Below are 15,392 nucleotides of genomic sequence, written 5' to 3'. Positions count from 1 at the left end.
CAATTTCTCTGTCCAATCATTTTCTCTATTCTTTCAACGTTTAAAGGGATGGGCCATTGGGCAGGATTTTCATGCGGCTCCGGATGTGACATTGCTGCACCATTATTGTGTTGATATTCCGATATGTTGCTATCCAAAGGAGGAGGTAAAAAGTGTACTTCATGCCACTCATGACAAGGTGCACCATTGCAACAATTTCTGAACCATGGTTTTAATTAGCTACAAGTCTTTCAAACTGTTAATTGAATCTACTCACTCAAATTTGAAATTAATGAATGTAAGCGAAGACAATTGAGAGCAGAAATGTTGTCATTATCATGAAGTTCAGGGTTTGAGTTTATGAAAATTATAAAGAGCTGTGAATGAGTAGCATGATTGTGGACTCAGGCTAACTGCATTCCATTGACTTTCTGAAGCAACTGTAATTTGGTCATCAAAACATTAAAGGTGAACTTGAAAGAAATCAAGCAGTTTTATTAAGTTTGACGATGGCATGTCAATTCACTTTCTTTATTCATATTTGTGATGTGGGCATCGCTGGTGAGGTCAATGTTTATTTACCATCACTCAATGACATTGTGCAATATCAACCAGCAACAACTGGGTGGTTTGCTCAGCCATTTCAGAGAGCAGTGAAGAGTCAACCATAATGTTGAGTCCGTGGTGGATGGTCACATACTGGACAAATAATCTAGAGACCCAAGCTAAGAGTCTGGGGATGTGGGTTCAAATCCCAGCCAGGCAGCTGGTGGAACTTTAATTTAGTTCATTTTTAATTAATTAATCTGGAATAAAATGCTAGTCTCATTAACAATTGTAAAACTGGGTGACACGGTGGTGCAGTGGTTAGCACTGCTGCGTCATGGCTCCGAGGACCTGGGATCGATCCCGGCCCCGGATCACTGTCGGTGTGGAGTTTGCACATTCTCCCTGTGTCTGTGTGGGTCTCGCCCCCACAACCCAAAGAGGTGCAGAGTAGGTGATTGGCGACGCTAAATTGCCCCTTCATTGGGATTTTTAAAAAAATGTAAACAAAGAAAACTACTGCATTGTCATGAAAGCCCATCTAGTTCACTAATGTCCTTCAGAAGGAGGAAATCGGCCATCCTTACTGGACTGGCGTACATGTGACTCCAGACCCACAGTAATGTGGTTGACTCTCAAAAGCCTTTGAAATAGCCGAGTGAGCCACTTGGTTGTACAAAAACCACGACAGAAAAGTGAAAAAGGAATAAAGCCAGACAGACCCTCCAGCATCAAACCAGGTATCAAAAATGACAATGGCACAACCAATCTCCTTGACCCTGCACAGTCCTTCTTACTAATATCTGGGAGCTAGTGACAAAATTGAGAGAGCTGTCTCCCACAGACTAGTCAAGCAACAGCCTGCCTGCAGTACTCACCAAATCATACCTTACAACCAGTGTTCCAGACATCACCAATCACCATCCCTGGATTAGTCCAATCCCACTGGCAGGACAGATCCACCAGAGATGGAAACACTGTGGTATACAGACACGAGGGTGTGTCCTTGAGAATCCTCAGCATTGATTTTGGACTCCATGAAGTCACTCTGCATCAAGTCATGGACAAAAAAATTTCCCTGCTGAATACCGCCTACATCCTTCCCTCTGCTGATGAATCAGTACGCTTCCATGTTGAACAGCACTTAAAAAGAAGACTGAGAGTGGCAAGGGGACAGATGTACTCTGTGTGGACAACTTCAGTGTCCATCACCTAGACAGATTTGGCAGCACCACTGCGGCAGAAATATCTGCGAGGCTGAGCCTGCGACAAGTGGTGAGAGAACAAACAAGAGGGAAAAACACTCTTGACTTTACCCTCCCCAATCTACCTATAGTAAATGCACCATGATAGTATTGGTATTAGTAACCACTGCACAGATCTTGTGGAAGCAAAGTCCTATTTTCATACTGAGGACACCCTCCATGTGGTGTGGCACTATCATCGTGTTAAATGGGATTGATTCTGAACAGCTCTAGCAGCTCAAAACTGGTCATCCATGAGGCACTGTGGGCCATCAGCAACTTCAGAATTGTATTGAACCACAATCTATTACTCAAGGTCCTACATATTTCCTACCCAATCCCCCATTGCCATCAAGCCAGGGGATGAATCCTCGTTCAATGAGGATTGTAGGAGAGCATCTCAGGTGTAGCACCAGGCATACCTCAAATGAGTTGTGAACCTGGTGAAGTTACACTATCCTCACCATCTGTAAGACACACTGCAGCATCTTGCCGCGACTCCTTCAACAGCACCTTGCAAACCCACGACCTCTACCAGCTAAAAGGATAAGTGCGACAGACTCATGGGAACACCATCTGCAAGTTGTCCTCCAAGCCACATACCATCCTGATTTGGAATCATCACTGTTCCTTTACTGTCCCTGCATCAAAAACCTGGAACTCCCTCCTTAACAGCACTGACCATATCTGCGCCACATGGATTGCAGTGCAATGAGGGATGGGCAATAAACGCTGATCTTCTCAGTGTTTGTATCCCATGAAGGGATACAAAATATATATCAGATGGAACAAGGATAGCAGATTTTCTCCCCTGAGAGTTCGAGAGTGTACGAAATGGGCTTTTATGACAATCTAATAGTTCTATGATCACAGAATCGTTACGTTGCAGAAGCAGGCCATTGGGCCCATCATGTCTGCCCCAGTCCTCCAACGAGCATCATGACTTTGTGCCGTATCCCTGCACATTGTTTCTATTCACTTAATCATCTAAGTGAATGCCTCCACCTCACTTCCAAATAATTCATTCCAGACGCGGACCACTCGCTGTGTTATCATTACGAATGAGACTTAATTTTTTAATTCCAGATTTATTAATTAAATTTCATTTCCTTCAGCTGCTATGTTGGAATGATTTAGTGATTAAACAGTTTGGTGTTTGTTATGAATTTGTCTTTAATAGACAATTAATGTATTTTTTAAAAAATTCTTATGCTCTCTTAGTACAAGTTCTTAAAATTGATTTTCATATGCCCAACTAAAAGGAAAATAATTACTTGAAAACTACAGAAAACACATTTCAGCAGTAAGCTTTCCAGTCAATATAAAAAATTGGCACTGTGTTTTTTAATTGCTGAGCCTTAATGAGGCCTCTTAACAAAGCTAACATGTAATCTCTGTCAGGGTCGCAGTTCAGACATTTTTCTTAAAGAAAGCCTTACATTTATATGCACTTTCAGCCATGCCAAAGCTCTCTACAGCCATTTAAGTATTAAGTGTAGTCACTGTTTTAATGTAGGAAACGCAGCAACCAAATTGCCCACAGTAAGATCGCACAAACAGAAATGAGGTAATGACCAGATAACCTGTTTTAGTGATGTTGGTTGAGGAATAAATGTTGACCAAGGCTACCACGTGAGCTCCTTTGATCTTCTTTGAATTAATGTCTTGAGATTTTTTTTTACATTACCTTCATAGAGCAGATGGGGCCTTGGTTTAACTTCTGAAAGGCAGCACCAGAGACAATGTAGCACTCTCTCAGTATTGCACTGGAGTGTCAACCTATATTTTGTCCTCATATTTCTGGACTTGGAGCAGAACCCACAACTTTCTAAATCTGCGATGTGATCACGACTGACAGAGAGTCAGTACCTTACTTTAATGAAGATTTGATCATGAGAAATTTCAGTGGCTGGCTGATCAATTTCCCACAGGAAGGAAAGAACCACAGATTGATTTTATTAACTCGATAATGAGTCTGTTTCTATTTTCTTACTGAATTCATATTTCAATTTAAATATTTGCAGGATGTGGTCTCAATTACCACAAGAGATGTGCGTTCAAAATTCCTAATAACTGCAGTGGTGTGCGTAAGAGGCGCCTCTCCAATGTCTCACTCACCGGATTGAGTACTTCAAGGTCCGTCTCTAATGATCTATCACCGAGCGCTCCAGAGGAGATGTTGCTGGTAGGTAGTCTTTTAGAAATCCACACATCATTATAATAAACTGTTAAACATGGTGGCTATGTCTCCTGAAAACACATGTGGGCACACTTGGACAATCTGCAGTGAGTTTTTTTTATAAGGTTGGAGTCCCAGTTTTTAATGGGAATTCTGTTAGAGAAATAATCAACATCTGTTGATTTACACTGCAATATAATTTGCAGCATTTATTAAATTCCACACTATGATACAATATGACATCAGACAGTCAATGGTTCATAACAATTTCTTCAGGTATTATTCACAGCAGCTGATTGCTATAGAAATAACTATAGCCCTCTCGTTATACTGGGGGACTTTGAGAGACCGCCTCAATTCCCAAGGGAAAAACAGCTTTACTGCAAAGGCTTTGATTTGAGCATTTTAGGAAGGCACAGTAGAAAAATTTATGAAAGTAACTTACACAGTTTTAAATGGTAAAAGTGAATTGATAGATGGCTTATTGGCACATGCATAATTGGTCTCCATTGCTTTTAAACTTTTTAATTTAAATAAATGCTATATTCCACAATTGTAATTATTGTGAAAAAATTTAGTCTTGAATGCTTCACGAATAATTGTAAGAATTGTGAATGAAGTTCAAAGAATGAAAAGATACTCCCTGGCCTTTAGTTTCCTGCATGGGGAAAGCCTGGTAATCAAAAGGTGTCCATTCACCCTATGGCAATGGTGCACCAAAATTCCCCATCAGGCTCACGAACTGTGAAAATAGGAATAAATACTCTGGATGCTGGAAGAGCATCAAAAGCATTGCTGTTTTATATTGCTGCTCTATATTCCACCTTCAAGTATGAAAATTAAAGCTTCAACCCATTCAACCATCATTCATGCACATTAGGCACAGCGTGTTTAAGAACCTGTAATCAGGAAAGCTTTTCAATTTTTAATGTGACTTATACTTATGCCATAAAATGCATTCAAAGAAACAGAAAATACAGTGCAGGACTCGGTGAGGATTTTTTCAACACTCTAAGACTGACAATAAACACCAGAAAATCTGATTGTTCCTTACTGCGCTTGATAATGTCATAATTTGAAGCAAGCCTCTGAGGAAGCACCATTGCAGGAAACTCATATGCAGGTCGGGAGATGTCTGGAGATGTATTGGGATGAAGGGATTGAAAGATATCTGTGAATGAATAAGGAGATTTGGGTGATAAGAGAGGAAGTTCAAAGTCCCTCTATTTACTTCTCAGGGACAGGCAGCCTTAACTCAAACAGTTTTATTTTATTTTGCGAATGTAAAGTCCTGGAGCCAAGCAGTTTCTTCCAGTCCTGCTGTGCTGAATGTGGATAGGCCTCCGCTGAGTCTGTAGTTTGGACATTCTTCTATGATGTGGTGCATAGTTTGCTCTCTCCCACAGGCACATGGGGACGCTAATGTCCTGTCTGTGCAGGTTGACCAAGTAGGGGCCTTGTCTGACCGTGAACCTCTTACAGGAGGACCATTCTTTCCTAGGAAGGTTGAAACCAGGAAATTGTTGGGTTGGGTTTAAGACCAAGTACTTGTCTGTCATGTCCAATGATTCCTATTCATTTATCCAGGTGGAATTTGTGTTGAAGTCCTGTGTGGGAGGATTTTTCTAGATTGGCCTTGTTGATGGGAGTCATATCTTGGGGGTGGAGGGGAGGGGGTGGGTGGTGCTGAATAGATCAACATCAAGTGATAGGTGAGGGAGCATTGTGAACTTTTTCTATCATTTTGTGGGTTATTGCAAGTCAGTGGATATGTGGAGGAGCATTTTTTAACAGGACAGGAAGCCAAGGGGATGGTGTTGAGCGTAGGAAAGTAAAGTAAAAAGGCACTGTAGACCCATAGGCAGCTTTCCCCTTTGAGGGGAGAGCTGACTGGTGATGATTTAACCTGAGGACCACCACACCTCACGCAAGGGGACAGTTTGAGAAGACGGTGCCTTCTTGAATAACTTCAGTCGGTGCTGAACCGGGAATTGAACCAACGCTCTTGGGCTCGATTCACAAACCAGCTGTCCAGCCAACTGAGCTAAACTGCATGCACATTTTTGTTTAAAGTTTCCACCTGTCCTGGCATTTGATAGAAAGTGAAGTGCTTCACATCCAAAACAGTAATAGATGAAAGTCACTGGAAGGTTTCTCTAATCAACAGAAATGATTAATATCAAAATATTAACATTAAGACAACGAATGTCACTTGAAATATTAACATTTCACCAATGCAAGTCACCAAAATAAAAATTTTAACTCAATGAATTTTGCCACAATATCATTCATTCAGATGTGCTCTGCCTGAAGGCAGGTCTGTAGCTTATCGTCTGTTGGTGCTTTTTCCTTGACAGTTTAGTAGGTGATGGTTTGCCATCTCGCCTTCCATTCTCAAAGGTAGGGTGAGGAAACAGGTGCCAAATTTACATCAGCCATAGGCTAACATTGTTGGCGTTATTCTGAACCTTATACTAGCCATCAAGTCAACTTAGCTATTCAGCTCCCATAATCATAACATTACCCTGATGTGTATCAGTGACATAGGGCACGATCTATCCGAATGGCGACAGAGTCCCATAGCACAAGAAATTAGCAGGGTGTTTATCGGCACTCGGAGCACCAAGAATCACCCCGCTATCTAATGCCCATCTGGGTAGATCAGGGGCCTCAGAAGGGAACTCCCTGATGAGGCCTTACATAGACCCGTTTTCTGCAGTGAGAGCTTAGTTCGCCAGAACTCCTCAGAGCAGTGAGAGATTAAATGGTGTCCCAATCACTCAAGCAACCGATGCGACCCACAAACCCCACACCCCAATCCCTAAATCACTATAAGATGGTGCCCAGGCTCCCGCGCACCTCCCACATGACACCCACCTGCCCCGATCACTGACGTGCAAAATATGCCAGCTTGGCACCCTGGCAGTGCCCCTGCCAGCGCCACCTGGGCACCTTTGCAGTGCCAGGCTGGAAGTGCCAAGGTGCCAGGTTGGCACCAGCATTGCCAGGGTATCATCTTTCCCAGAGGCCATGGTGTTAAGCCCCCTGGGAGACCTCCACGAGTGCCGTTCTGTCTGGTCCCCGTTGGTGGAGACCAGTACTGACTGGCGCTCGCCCGAGGTCTCCAATGCGAGGGAGTTAGATCCCACGCTTTTGCTAGATCTCAGGGGCTCAGGGGAGGGATTCAAATTCCTGGGGCATTGGGACCGGTTCTGGGGGAGGTGGGACCAGTACAAACCGGACGGTCTGCACTTGGGCAGGACTGGAACCGATGTCCTAGGGGGGGTGTTTTCTAGAGCTGTTGGGGAGGGTTTAAACTAATGTGGCAGGGGGATGGGAACCAATGCTGGAAGTTGGAAGGTAGTAAAACAGGGACAGAAACAAAAGGAAGTAAGGGGAAAAGGGCAAGGCAGAGAAGACATAGTCAGAAATCCATAAGGGCGACAGTACAAGGTACAGTGACTGAGGGGAGCACAGTGAATAGGCCCAGTAATAACAAAAGGAATAAAACTGGAGATGTTAAGATTCAAAACAGAGGTAAAAAAACCAACATAAGTGTACTTTACCTGAATGCTCGTAGTATTCGGAATAAAGTAAATGAGTTGGTGGCACAAATCATCGTGAAGGACTATGATTTAGTGGCCATTACTGAAACATGGTTAAAGGATGGTCACGACTGGGAGTTAAATATCCGAGGGTATCAAACTATTCGGAAGGACAGAGTGGATGGTAAGGGAGGTGGTGTTGCTCTGTTATTTAAGGATGACATCCGGGCAATAGTAAGGGATGACATCGGTGCTATGGAGGATAAGGTTGAATCCATTTGGGTGGAAATCAGGAATAGTAAGGCGAAAAAGTCACTGATAGGAGTAGTCTATCGGCCACCAAATAGTAACGAGATGGTGGGGCAGGCAATAAACAAAGAAATAACTGATGCATGTAGAAATGGTACAGCAGTTATCATGGGGGATTTTAATCTACATGTCGATTGGTTTAACCAGGTCGGTCAAGGCAACCGTGAGGAGGAGTTTATAGAATGTATCCGCGATAGTTTCCTAGAACAGTATGTAATGGAACCTACGAGGGAACAAGCGGTCCTAGATCTTGTCCTGTGTAATGAGACAGGATTGATTCATGATCTCATAGTTAGGGATCCTCTCGGAAGGAGCGATCACAATATGGTGGAATTTAAAATACAGATGGAGGGTGAGAAAGTAAAATCAAATACTAGTGTTTTGTGTTTAAACAAAGGAGATTACAAGGGGATGAGAGAAGAACTAGCTAAGGTAGACTGGGAGCTAAGACTTTATGGTGGAACAGTTGAGGAACAGTGGAGAACCTTCCAAGCGATTTTTCACAGTGCTCAGCAAAGGTTTATACCAACAAAAGGAAGGACGGAAGAAAGAGGGAAAATCGACCGTGGATATCTAAGGAAATAAGGGAGAGTATCAAATTGAAGGAAAAAGCATATAAAGTGGCAAAGATTGCTGGGAGATTAGAGGACTGGGAAATCTTTAGGGGGCAACAGAAAGCTACTAAAAAAGCTATAAAGAAGAGTAAGATAGAGTATGAGAGTAAACTTGCTCAGAATATAAAAACAGACAGTAAAAGTTTTTACAAATATATAAGACAAAAAAGAGTGGCTAAGGTAAATATTGGTCCTTTAGAGGATGAGAAGGGAGTTTTAATAATGGGAAATGAGGAAATGGCTGAGGAACTGAACAGGTTTTTTGGGTTGGTCTTCACAGTGGAAGACACAAATAACATGCCAGTGACTGATAGAAATGAGGCTATGACAGGTGAGGACCTTGAGACGATTGTTATCACTAAGGAGGGAGTGATGGGCAAGCTAATGGGGCTAAAGGTAGACAAGTCTCCTGGCCCTGATGGAATGCATCCCAGAGTGCTAAAAGAGATGGCTAGGGAAATTGCAGATGCATTAGTGATAATTTACCGAAATTCACTAGACTCTGGGGTGGTCCCGGTGGATTGGAAATTAGCAAACGTGACGCCACTGTTTAAAAAAGGAGGTAGGCAGAAAGCAGGAAATTATAGGCCAGTGAGTTTAACTTCGGTAATAGGGAAGATGCTGGAATCTATCATCAAGGAAGAAATTGCGAGGCATCTGGATAGAAATTGTCCCATTGGGCAGACGCAGCATGGGTTCGTAAAAGGCAGGTCGTGCCTAACTAATTTAGTGGCATTTTTTGAGGACATTACCAGTGCAGTAGATAACGGGGAGCCGATGGATGTGGTATATCTGGATTTCCAGAAAGCCTTTGACAAGGTGCCACACAAAAGGTTGCTGCATAAGATAAAGATGCATGGCATTAAGGGTAAAGTAGTAGCATGGATAGAGGATTGGTTAATTAATAGAAAGCAAAGAGTTGGGATAAATGGGTGTTTCTCTGGTTGGCAATCAGTAGCTAGTGGTGTCCCTCAGGGATCCGTGTTGGGCCCACAATTGTTCACAATTTACATTGATGATTTGGAGTTGGGGACCAAGGGCAATGTGTCCAAGTTTGCAGATGACACTAAGATGAGTGGTAAAGCGAAAAGTGCAGAGGATACTGGAAGTCTGCAGAGGGATTTGGATAGGTTAAGTGAATGGGCTCGGGTCTGGCAGATGGAATACAATGTTGACAAATGTGAGGTTATCCATTTTGGTAGGAATAACAGCAAACGGGATTATTATTTAAACGATAAAATATTAAAGCATGCCGCTGTTCAGAGAGACTTGGGTGTGCTAGTGCATGAGTCACAGAAGGTTGGTTTACAAGTGCAACAGGTGATTAAGAAGGCAAATGGAATTTTGTCCTTCATTGCTAGAGGGATGGAGTTTAAGACTAGGGAGGTTATGTTGCAATTGTATAAGGTGTTAGTGCGGCCACACCTGGAGTATTGTGTTCAGTTTTGGTCTCCTTACTTGAGAAAGGACGTACTGGCGCTGGAGGGTGTGCAGAGGAGATTCACTAGGTTAATCCCAGAGCTGAAGGGGTTGGATTATGAGGAGAGGTTGAGTAGACTGGGACTGTACTCGTTGGAATTTAGAAGGATGAGGGGGGATCTTATAGAAACATTTAAAATTATGAAGGGAATAGATAGGATAGATGCGGGCAGGTTGTTTCCACTGGCGGGTGACAGCAGAACTAGGGGGCATAGCCTCAAAATAAGGGGAAGTAGATTTAGAACTGAGTTTAGGAGGAACTTCTTCACCCAAAGGGTTGTGAATCTATGGAATTCCTTGCCCAGTGAAGCAGTTGAGGCTCCTTCATTACATGTTTTTAAGGTAAAGATAGATAGTTTTTTGAAGAATAAAGGGATTAAGGGTTATGGTGTTCGGGCCGGAAAGTGGAGCTGAGTCCACAAAAGATCAGCCATGATCTCATTGAATGGCGGAGCAGGCTCGAGGGGCCAGATGGCCTACTCCTGCTCCTAGTTCTTATGTTCTTATGTATATTTGCCAGAAAGTGATCCCACCCACAATGGGCGGGGTTCACATTGCGGCACCGCACGTGATCGTGTTAGATTTTGCGAGCCAGTTAGATCCCGGTATTGGGATCTCCCGGCATCTACCGGCCATGTTGTGCCACGCAAGTATCACAGTAATGCTGGTGTTTGCCAAATGAATGCCATTCCATATTCCACATCTGTTTTGAAGACCCAAAGCTCTACTTGTCTAATACCCCTCACCCTAATGGCTACCTCAGTTTGTGACACTGAATCCACCCCCTTTCTAACCTTTTACTCAAAATGAAATAGACTTGTTATTGACTTTGACCCGAACTGGACTGCAAATCTCATTGTCTAACAATCACCAAAGCTGCCTATTTCTTCCTGCACAACATTGCCAATGTTCTGATCTCAATCCTCTGGTGTTGAAACTTAAAACCACGTTTCTTTGATCTATGGATACAATAATTCACCACCCTCTGAATGAAGAGATTTCTCTTAATCTTAATCCTAAATGGTCTACCCTGTAGCCGTAGACTGTTGACCCCCTCCCACCCCTGCCCCCACAGCCTGAGGAAACAACATCTCTGCCTCCAGTCTCTCCAGCCCCGTCAGAATTTTAAATGTTTTAATGAGGTCCTCTCTCATTCTTCTAAACTCCAGTGAATACAGGCCTAGTCAACCCAACCTCCTTATACCACAATCCTGCCATCCCACAAATCAGCCTGCTGAGCCTTCGCTGCGCTCCCTCTCTGGCAAGTACAATCTTTCTTAGATATGGAGGCTAAAACTGCACACAATACTCAGGGTGTGGCCTCACCAAGGCCCTGTATAGCTGCAGCAAGACATCTTTGTTTCTGTGCTCAAGTCCTCTTTCAATGAAGTCCAACATACCATTTGCCTTCCTAACTGCTTGCTTTACCTGCATGCTTGCTTTCAGTAACTGGTGCACATGGACACCCAGGGCGGGATTCTCTGATCCTGAAGCGAAGTGTTGACGCTGTCGGAAACGCTGTCGTGTTTCCCGACGGCGTCAACGTGGCCTCAGGATCAGCAATTCTGGGCCCTACAGGGAGCCAGAATGGCACTGGAGTGGCCCATGCCGCTCCAGCTGCTGATCCCGGCATCAACTGGGCACCACAGGGTCCGTACATGCACAGTGGCACCGGCGCCAACGCGCGCATGCGCAGTGGCTCCCTTCTTTGCGCCGGCCCCGACGTAACATGGCGTAGGGCTAAAGGGGTCGGCGCGGAAGAAAGGAGGCCCCCAAAACGAGAGGCCAGCCCGCCAATTGGTGGGCCTCGATTGCGGGCCAGACCACAACGGAGCCTCCCTCCCCACTCCACAGGCCGCTCCCAGACCCTTCCACGCCGAGGTCACGCTGGCTAGGAGGTCAGAACGGCGCCGGCGGAAGTCGGGTTTTTTGTGACGGCTGATCAACCCATCCCGGGTCGAGAATCCGCGGGGGCCACGTAGAGAGGTCCCCGACCGGCGCCGCGATCAATGCAGAGAATTGTGTCGGGGCGGCGTGCCGCGATTTGCGCCGGTTGTGGCGACTCTCCGGCCCGGCCCCGGGCTGAGAGAATCCCCGCCCCCAGTTCCCTTTGGACAGCAACATTTCCCAATCTACCACCATTTAATTCATACTTTTCCATTACGTTTTTCCTACCAAGATCGTGAACGTCACATTAATCCATATTATGCTGCATCTGCCTTGTAGCCCACTCACAACTTGTTCAAATCGCTGTAGCCTCTCCCCCTCACCACTTTCATTCCCACCTAATTTTATGTTTCCAGCAAATTTGTAAATATTGCATATTTCCCTCATCCAAACCATTGATGTATATTGTGAATAGCAGAGACCAAAGCACTGATCCCTGCTGGAGTCCATCAGTCAACACCTATCACCTTTTACTCTCTTCTTCCTGTCTGCTGGCAAATTCTCAATCCATGCCGATATATTACCTCCAATCCCGTGTACTTTAATTTTGCACACTAACCTGTTACATGGGATTTGCTCAAAAGCTTTCTGAAAATTAAAAGACTTCATCAATAGCTTCAAAAATTACAGCTTGTCCACATTGCAGCCATCCATAACGTGTTAATGGTAAAAATCTGCTTGTATATAACAAAAAGCCTCACAAAGCTATGTTGGGGTCACTGCCCTGAAGTCTTTCTTTTTAACAAACATTTTATTAAGGCATTTATGGTTTGGTAACAATAAAAGATACAAACAGAAATGTAAACATAGTTCAGTGCGTGACACATCGCTCCATCTCCCACTGTTCCCGCCTAATCTAGACAGCCCTGAAGTCTTTTTAAATTTTAACTCCTCATTTTTGTCTTCAAGTTACCCCTTGGATCACCTCCCCCAACCCCTCCCCCTTTTTGTCCCTGGGACTCTCACCTTTTGACTGTTCTCATCCTTGTTTCCCTCATCATTGAAAGGAGATTATCAGCTGCTTTCGCCCCACTCTTCCTAAATCCATCCTGAAACCGCTCCATATATCTCTCCTCCTTTAAACTCTGTTCATTGAATTCCGACAGTGCAGAAGGAGGCCATTCAACCCATCGAGTCTGCACCGACCCTCCGAAAGAGCACTCGACCCAGGCCCACTTCCCCGCCCTATCCATGTAACCCATAACCCCACCTAACCTTTGGACGCTAAGGAGCAATTTAGCATGGCCACTCCACCAAAACAAAGAACAAAGAAAAAGTACGGCACAGGAACAGGCCCTTCGGCCCTCCAAGCCTATGATGACCATGCTGCCTGTCTAAACTAAAATCTTCTACACTTCCGGGGTCTGTATCCCTCTATCCCCATCCTATTCATGTATTTGTCAAGATGCCCCTTAAATGTCACTATCGTCCCTGCTTCCACCACCTCCTCCGGCAGCGAGTTCCAGGCACCCACTACCCTCTGTGTAAAAAAACTTGCCTCGTACATCTCCTCTAAACCTCGCACCTTAAACCTATGCCCCCTAGTAATTGACCCCTCTACCCTGGGAAAAAGTTTCTGACTATCCACCCTGTCTAAGCCCCTCATAATTCTGTAGTCCTCTATCAGGTCGCCCCTCAACTTCTGTCATTCCAGTGAGTTTATTCAACCTCTCCTCATAGCTAATGCCCTCCATATCAGGCAACAACCTGGTAAATCTCTTCTGCACCCTCTCTAAAGCCTCCACATCCTTCTGTTAGTTAGCTGGAGCAGAATTGAACACTATACTCCAAGTGTGGCCTAACTAAGGTTCTTTACAGCTGCAACATGACTTGCCAATTTTTATACTCAATGCCCCGGCCAATGAAGGCAAGCATGCCGTCTGCCTTCTGGACTACCTTCTCCACCTGTATTGCACCTTTCAGTGACCTGTGGACCTGTACACCTAGATCTCTCTGACTGTCAATACTCTTGAGGGTTCTACCATTCATTGTATATTCCCTACCTGTATTAGACCTTCAAAATGTATTACCTCACATTTGTCCGGATTAAACTCCATCTGCCATCTCTCCGCCCAAGTCTCCAAACGATCTAAATCCTGCTGTATCCTCTGACAGTCCTTATCGCTATCCGCAATTCCACCAACCTTTTTGTCGTCCGCAAACTTACTAATCAGACCAGTTACATTTTCCTCCAAATCATTTATATATACTACGAACAGCAAAGGTCCCAGCACTGATCCCTGCGGAACACCACTAGTCACAGCCCTCCAATCAGAAAAGCACCCTTCCATTGCTACTCTCTGCCTTCTATGACCTAGCCAGTTCTGTATCCATCTTGCCAGCTCACCGCTGATCCCGTGTGACTTCACCTTTTGTACCAGTCTGCCATGAGGGACCTTGTCAAAGGCCTTGCTGAAGTCCATATAGACAACATCCACTGTCCTACCTGCATCAATCGTTTTTGTGACCTTCTCGAAAAACTCTATCAAGTTAGTGAGACACACGCTCCCCTTCACAAAACCATGCTGCCTCTCGTTAATACGCTAACCTGCAGATCTTTTCAATCAGGCCTTTGTTCAGCAACCCTGGTCAATCCTTCCTTCCTTCTGTGTCGCCCCTCGAATTCTACCTTGAAATGGCTGGAACATTTTTAAATGTTCGTACACTCTGTAAATACAAATATTTATATTAGCTGGTTACATAGCCAAAACAATACTGTTAGCGAATTAATGTCACTGAGCTGTTAACATCAGGTGAATGATGTTCACTGAAAGTGTATATCTCCATAAATGTCAATGAAATCACAGCATTAACTAACTTGGTTAAAAAAAACACTGAGCTATTAGCATTACCTTAAAAATGACAGAAATGCTAGCGTCACTCCCCTGTCATTGCAATAATGAGCTAAAAATAATAATGCTAATCGAGATGATATTAGTATTTCAGTGACAATTAAGTGAATTTCACTGAGAATTATAACGATTACCTCAATGGATTTCAATGAAATATTATCCAAATAAGTGAGACCGGGATATTATTATTAACCATATAAATGTCACTGAAATACTAACATTGGCACAATGTCATTGAGTTGACATTAACCGTACTACAATGACTATCACAGAAATGCTAATATTAGTCCAAGGAATGTCACAGGGATATGACTGTAACCCTAGTGAATGTCAATGAAGTGCGAACATTAGTATTTCAGTGAGATTAAATCAGTTAGTGTTCCCCAAATGGATTTTATTACAATATAGTTACACGCATGAGCGTCACTGAAATACTAACAGTCGCTCAATAACTATTGTTAAAAACTAGCTTTTGGCCCCAATAACTGGCATTGAAATATTAATATTATTCTAATGTGCGTCACTATATCGCTAGCATTACCCCAATATGCCATTTAAACACTAATGTTACCGAGTGTCATTGAAATGAGAACATTTGCAGAATGAATGTTACCAAAATACCAATGTTAATTTGCTGAGTATTGCTGAAATATGAATGTTAATTGCTTTACTGAATATCACGGATTCTAATCCACGGG

At 43.8% G+C, this 15,392-nt stretch overlaps 1 protein-coding gene across 1 annotated transcript in view; it reads left to right on the top strand.

Annotated features, from left to right (window-relative positions):
• prkd1 (protein kinase D1) overlaps window positions 1-15,392 on the top strand; it is a 419,619-nt gene that overhangs the window by 291,167 nt on the left and 113,060 nt on the right. The window contains exon 4 of the mRNA XM_038786278.1: window positions 3,794-3,954. Coding sequence (XP_038642206.1) covers window positions 3,794-3,954 — 161 coding nt within the window. The remainder of the gene's footprint in view (window positions 1-3,793; window positions 3,955-15,392) is intronic.

Source organism: Scyliorhinus canicula, chromosome 2, assembly GCF_902713615.1.
Source record: "Scyliorhinus canicula chromosome 2, sScyCan1.1, whole genome shotgun sequence".
Lineage (NCBI taxonomy): Eukaryota > Metazoa > Chordata > Chondrichthyes > Carcharhiniformes > Scyliorhinidae > Scyliorhinus > Scyliorhinus canicula.
This window is presented reverse-complemented; position numbering and strand designations above follow the sequence as displayed.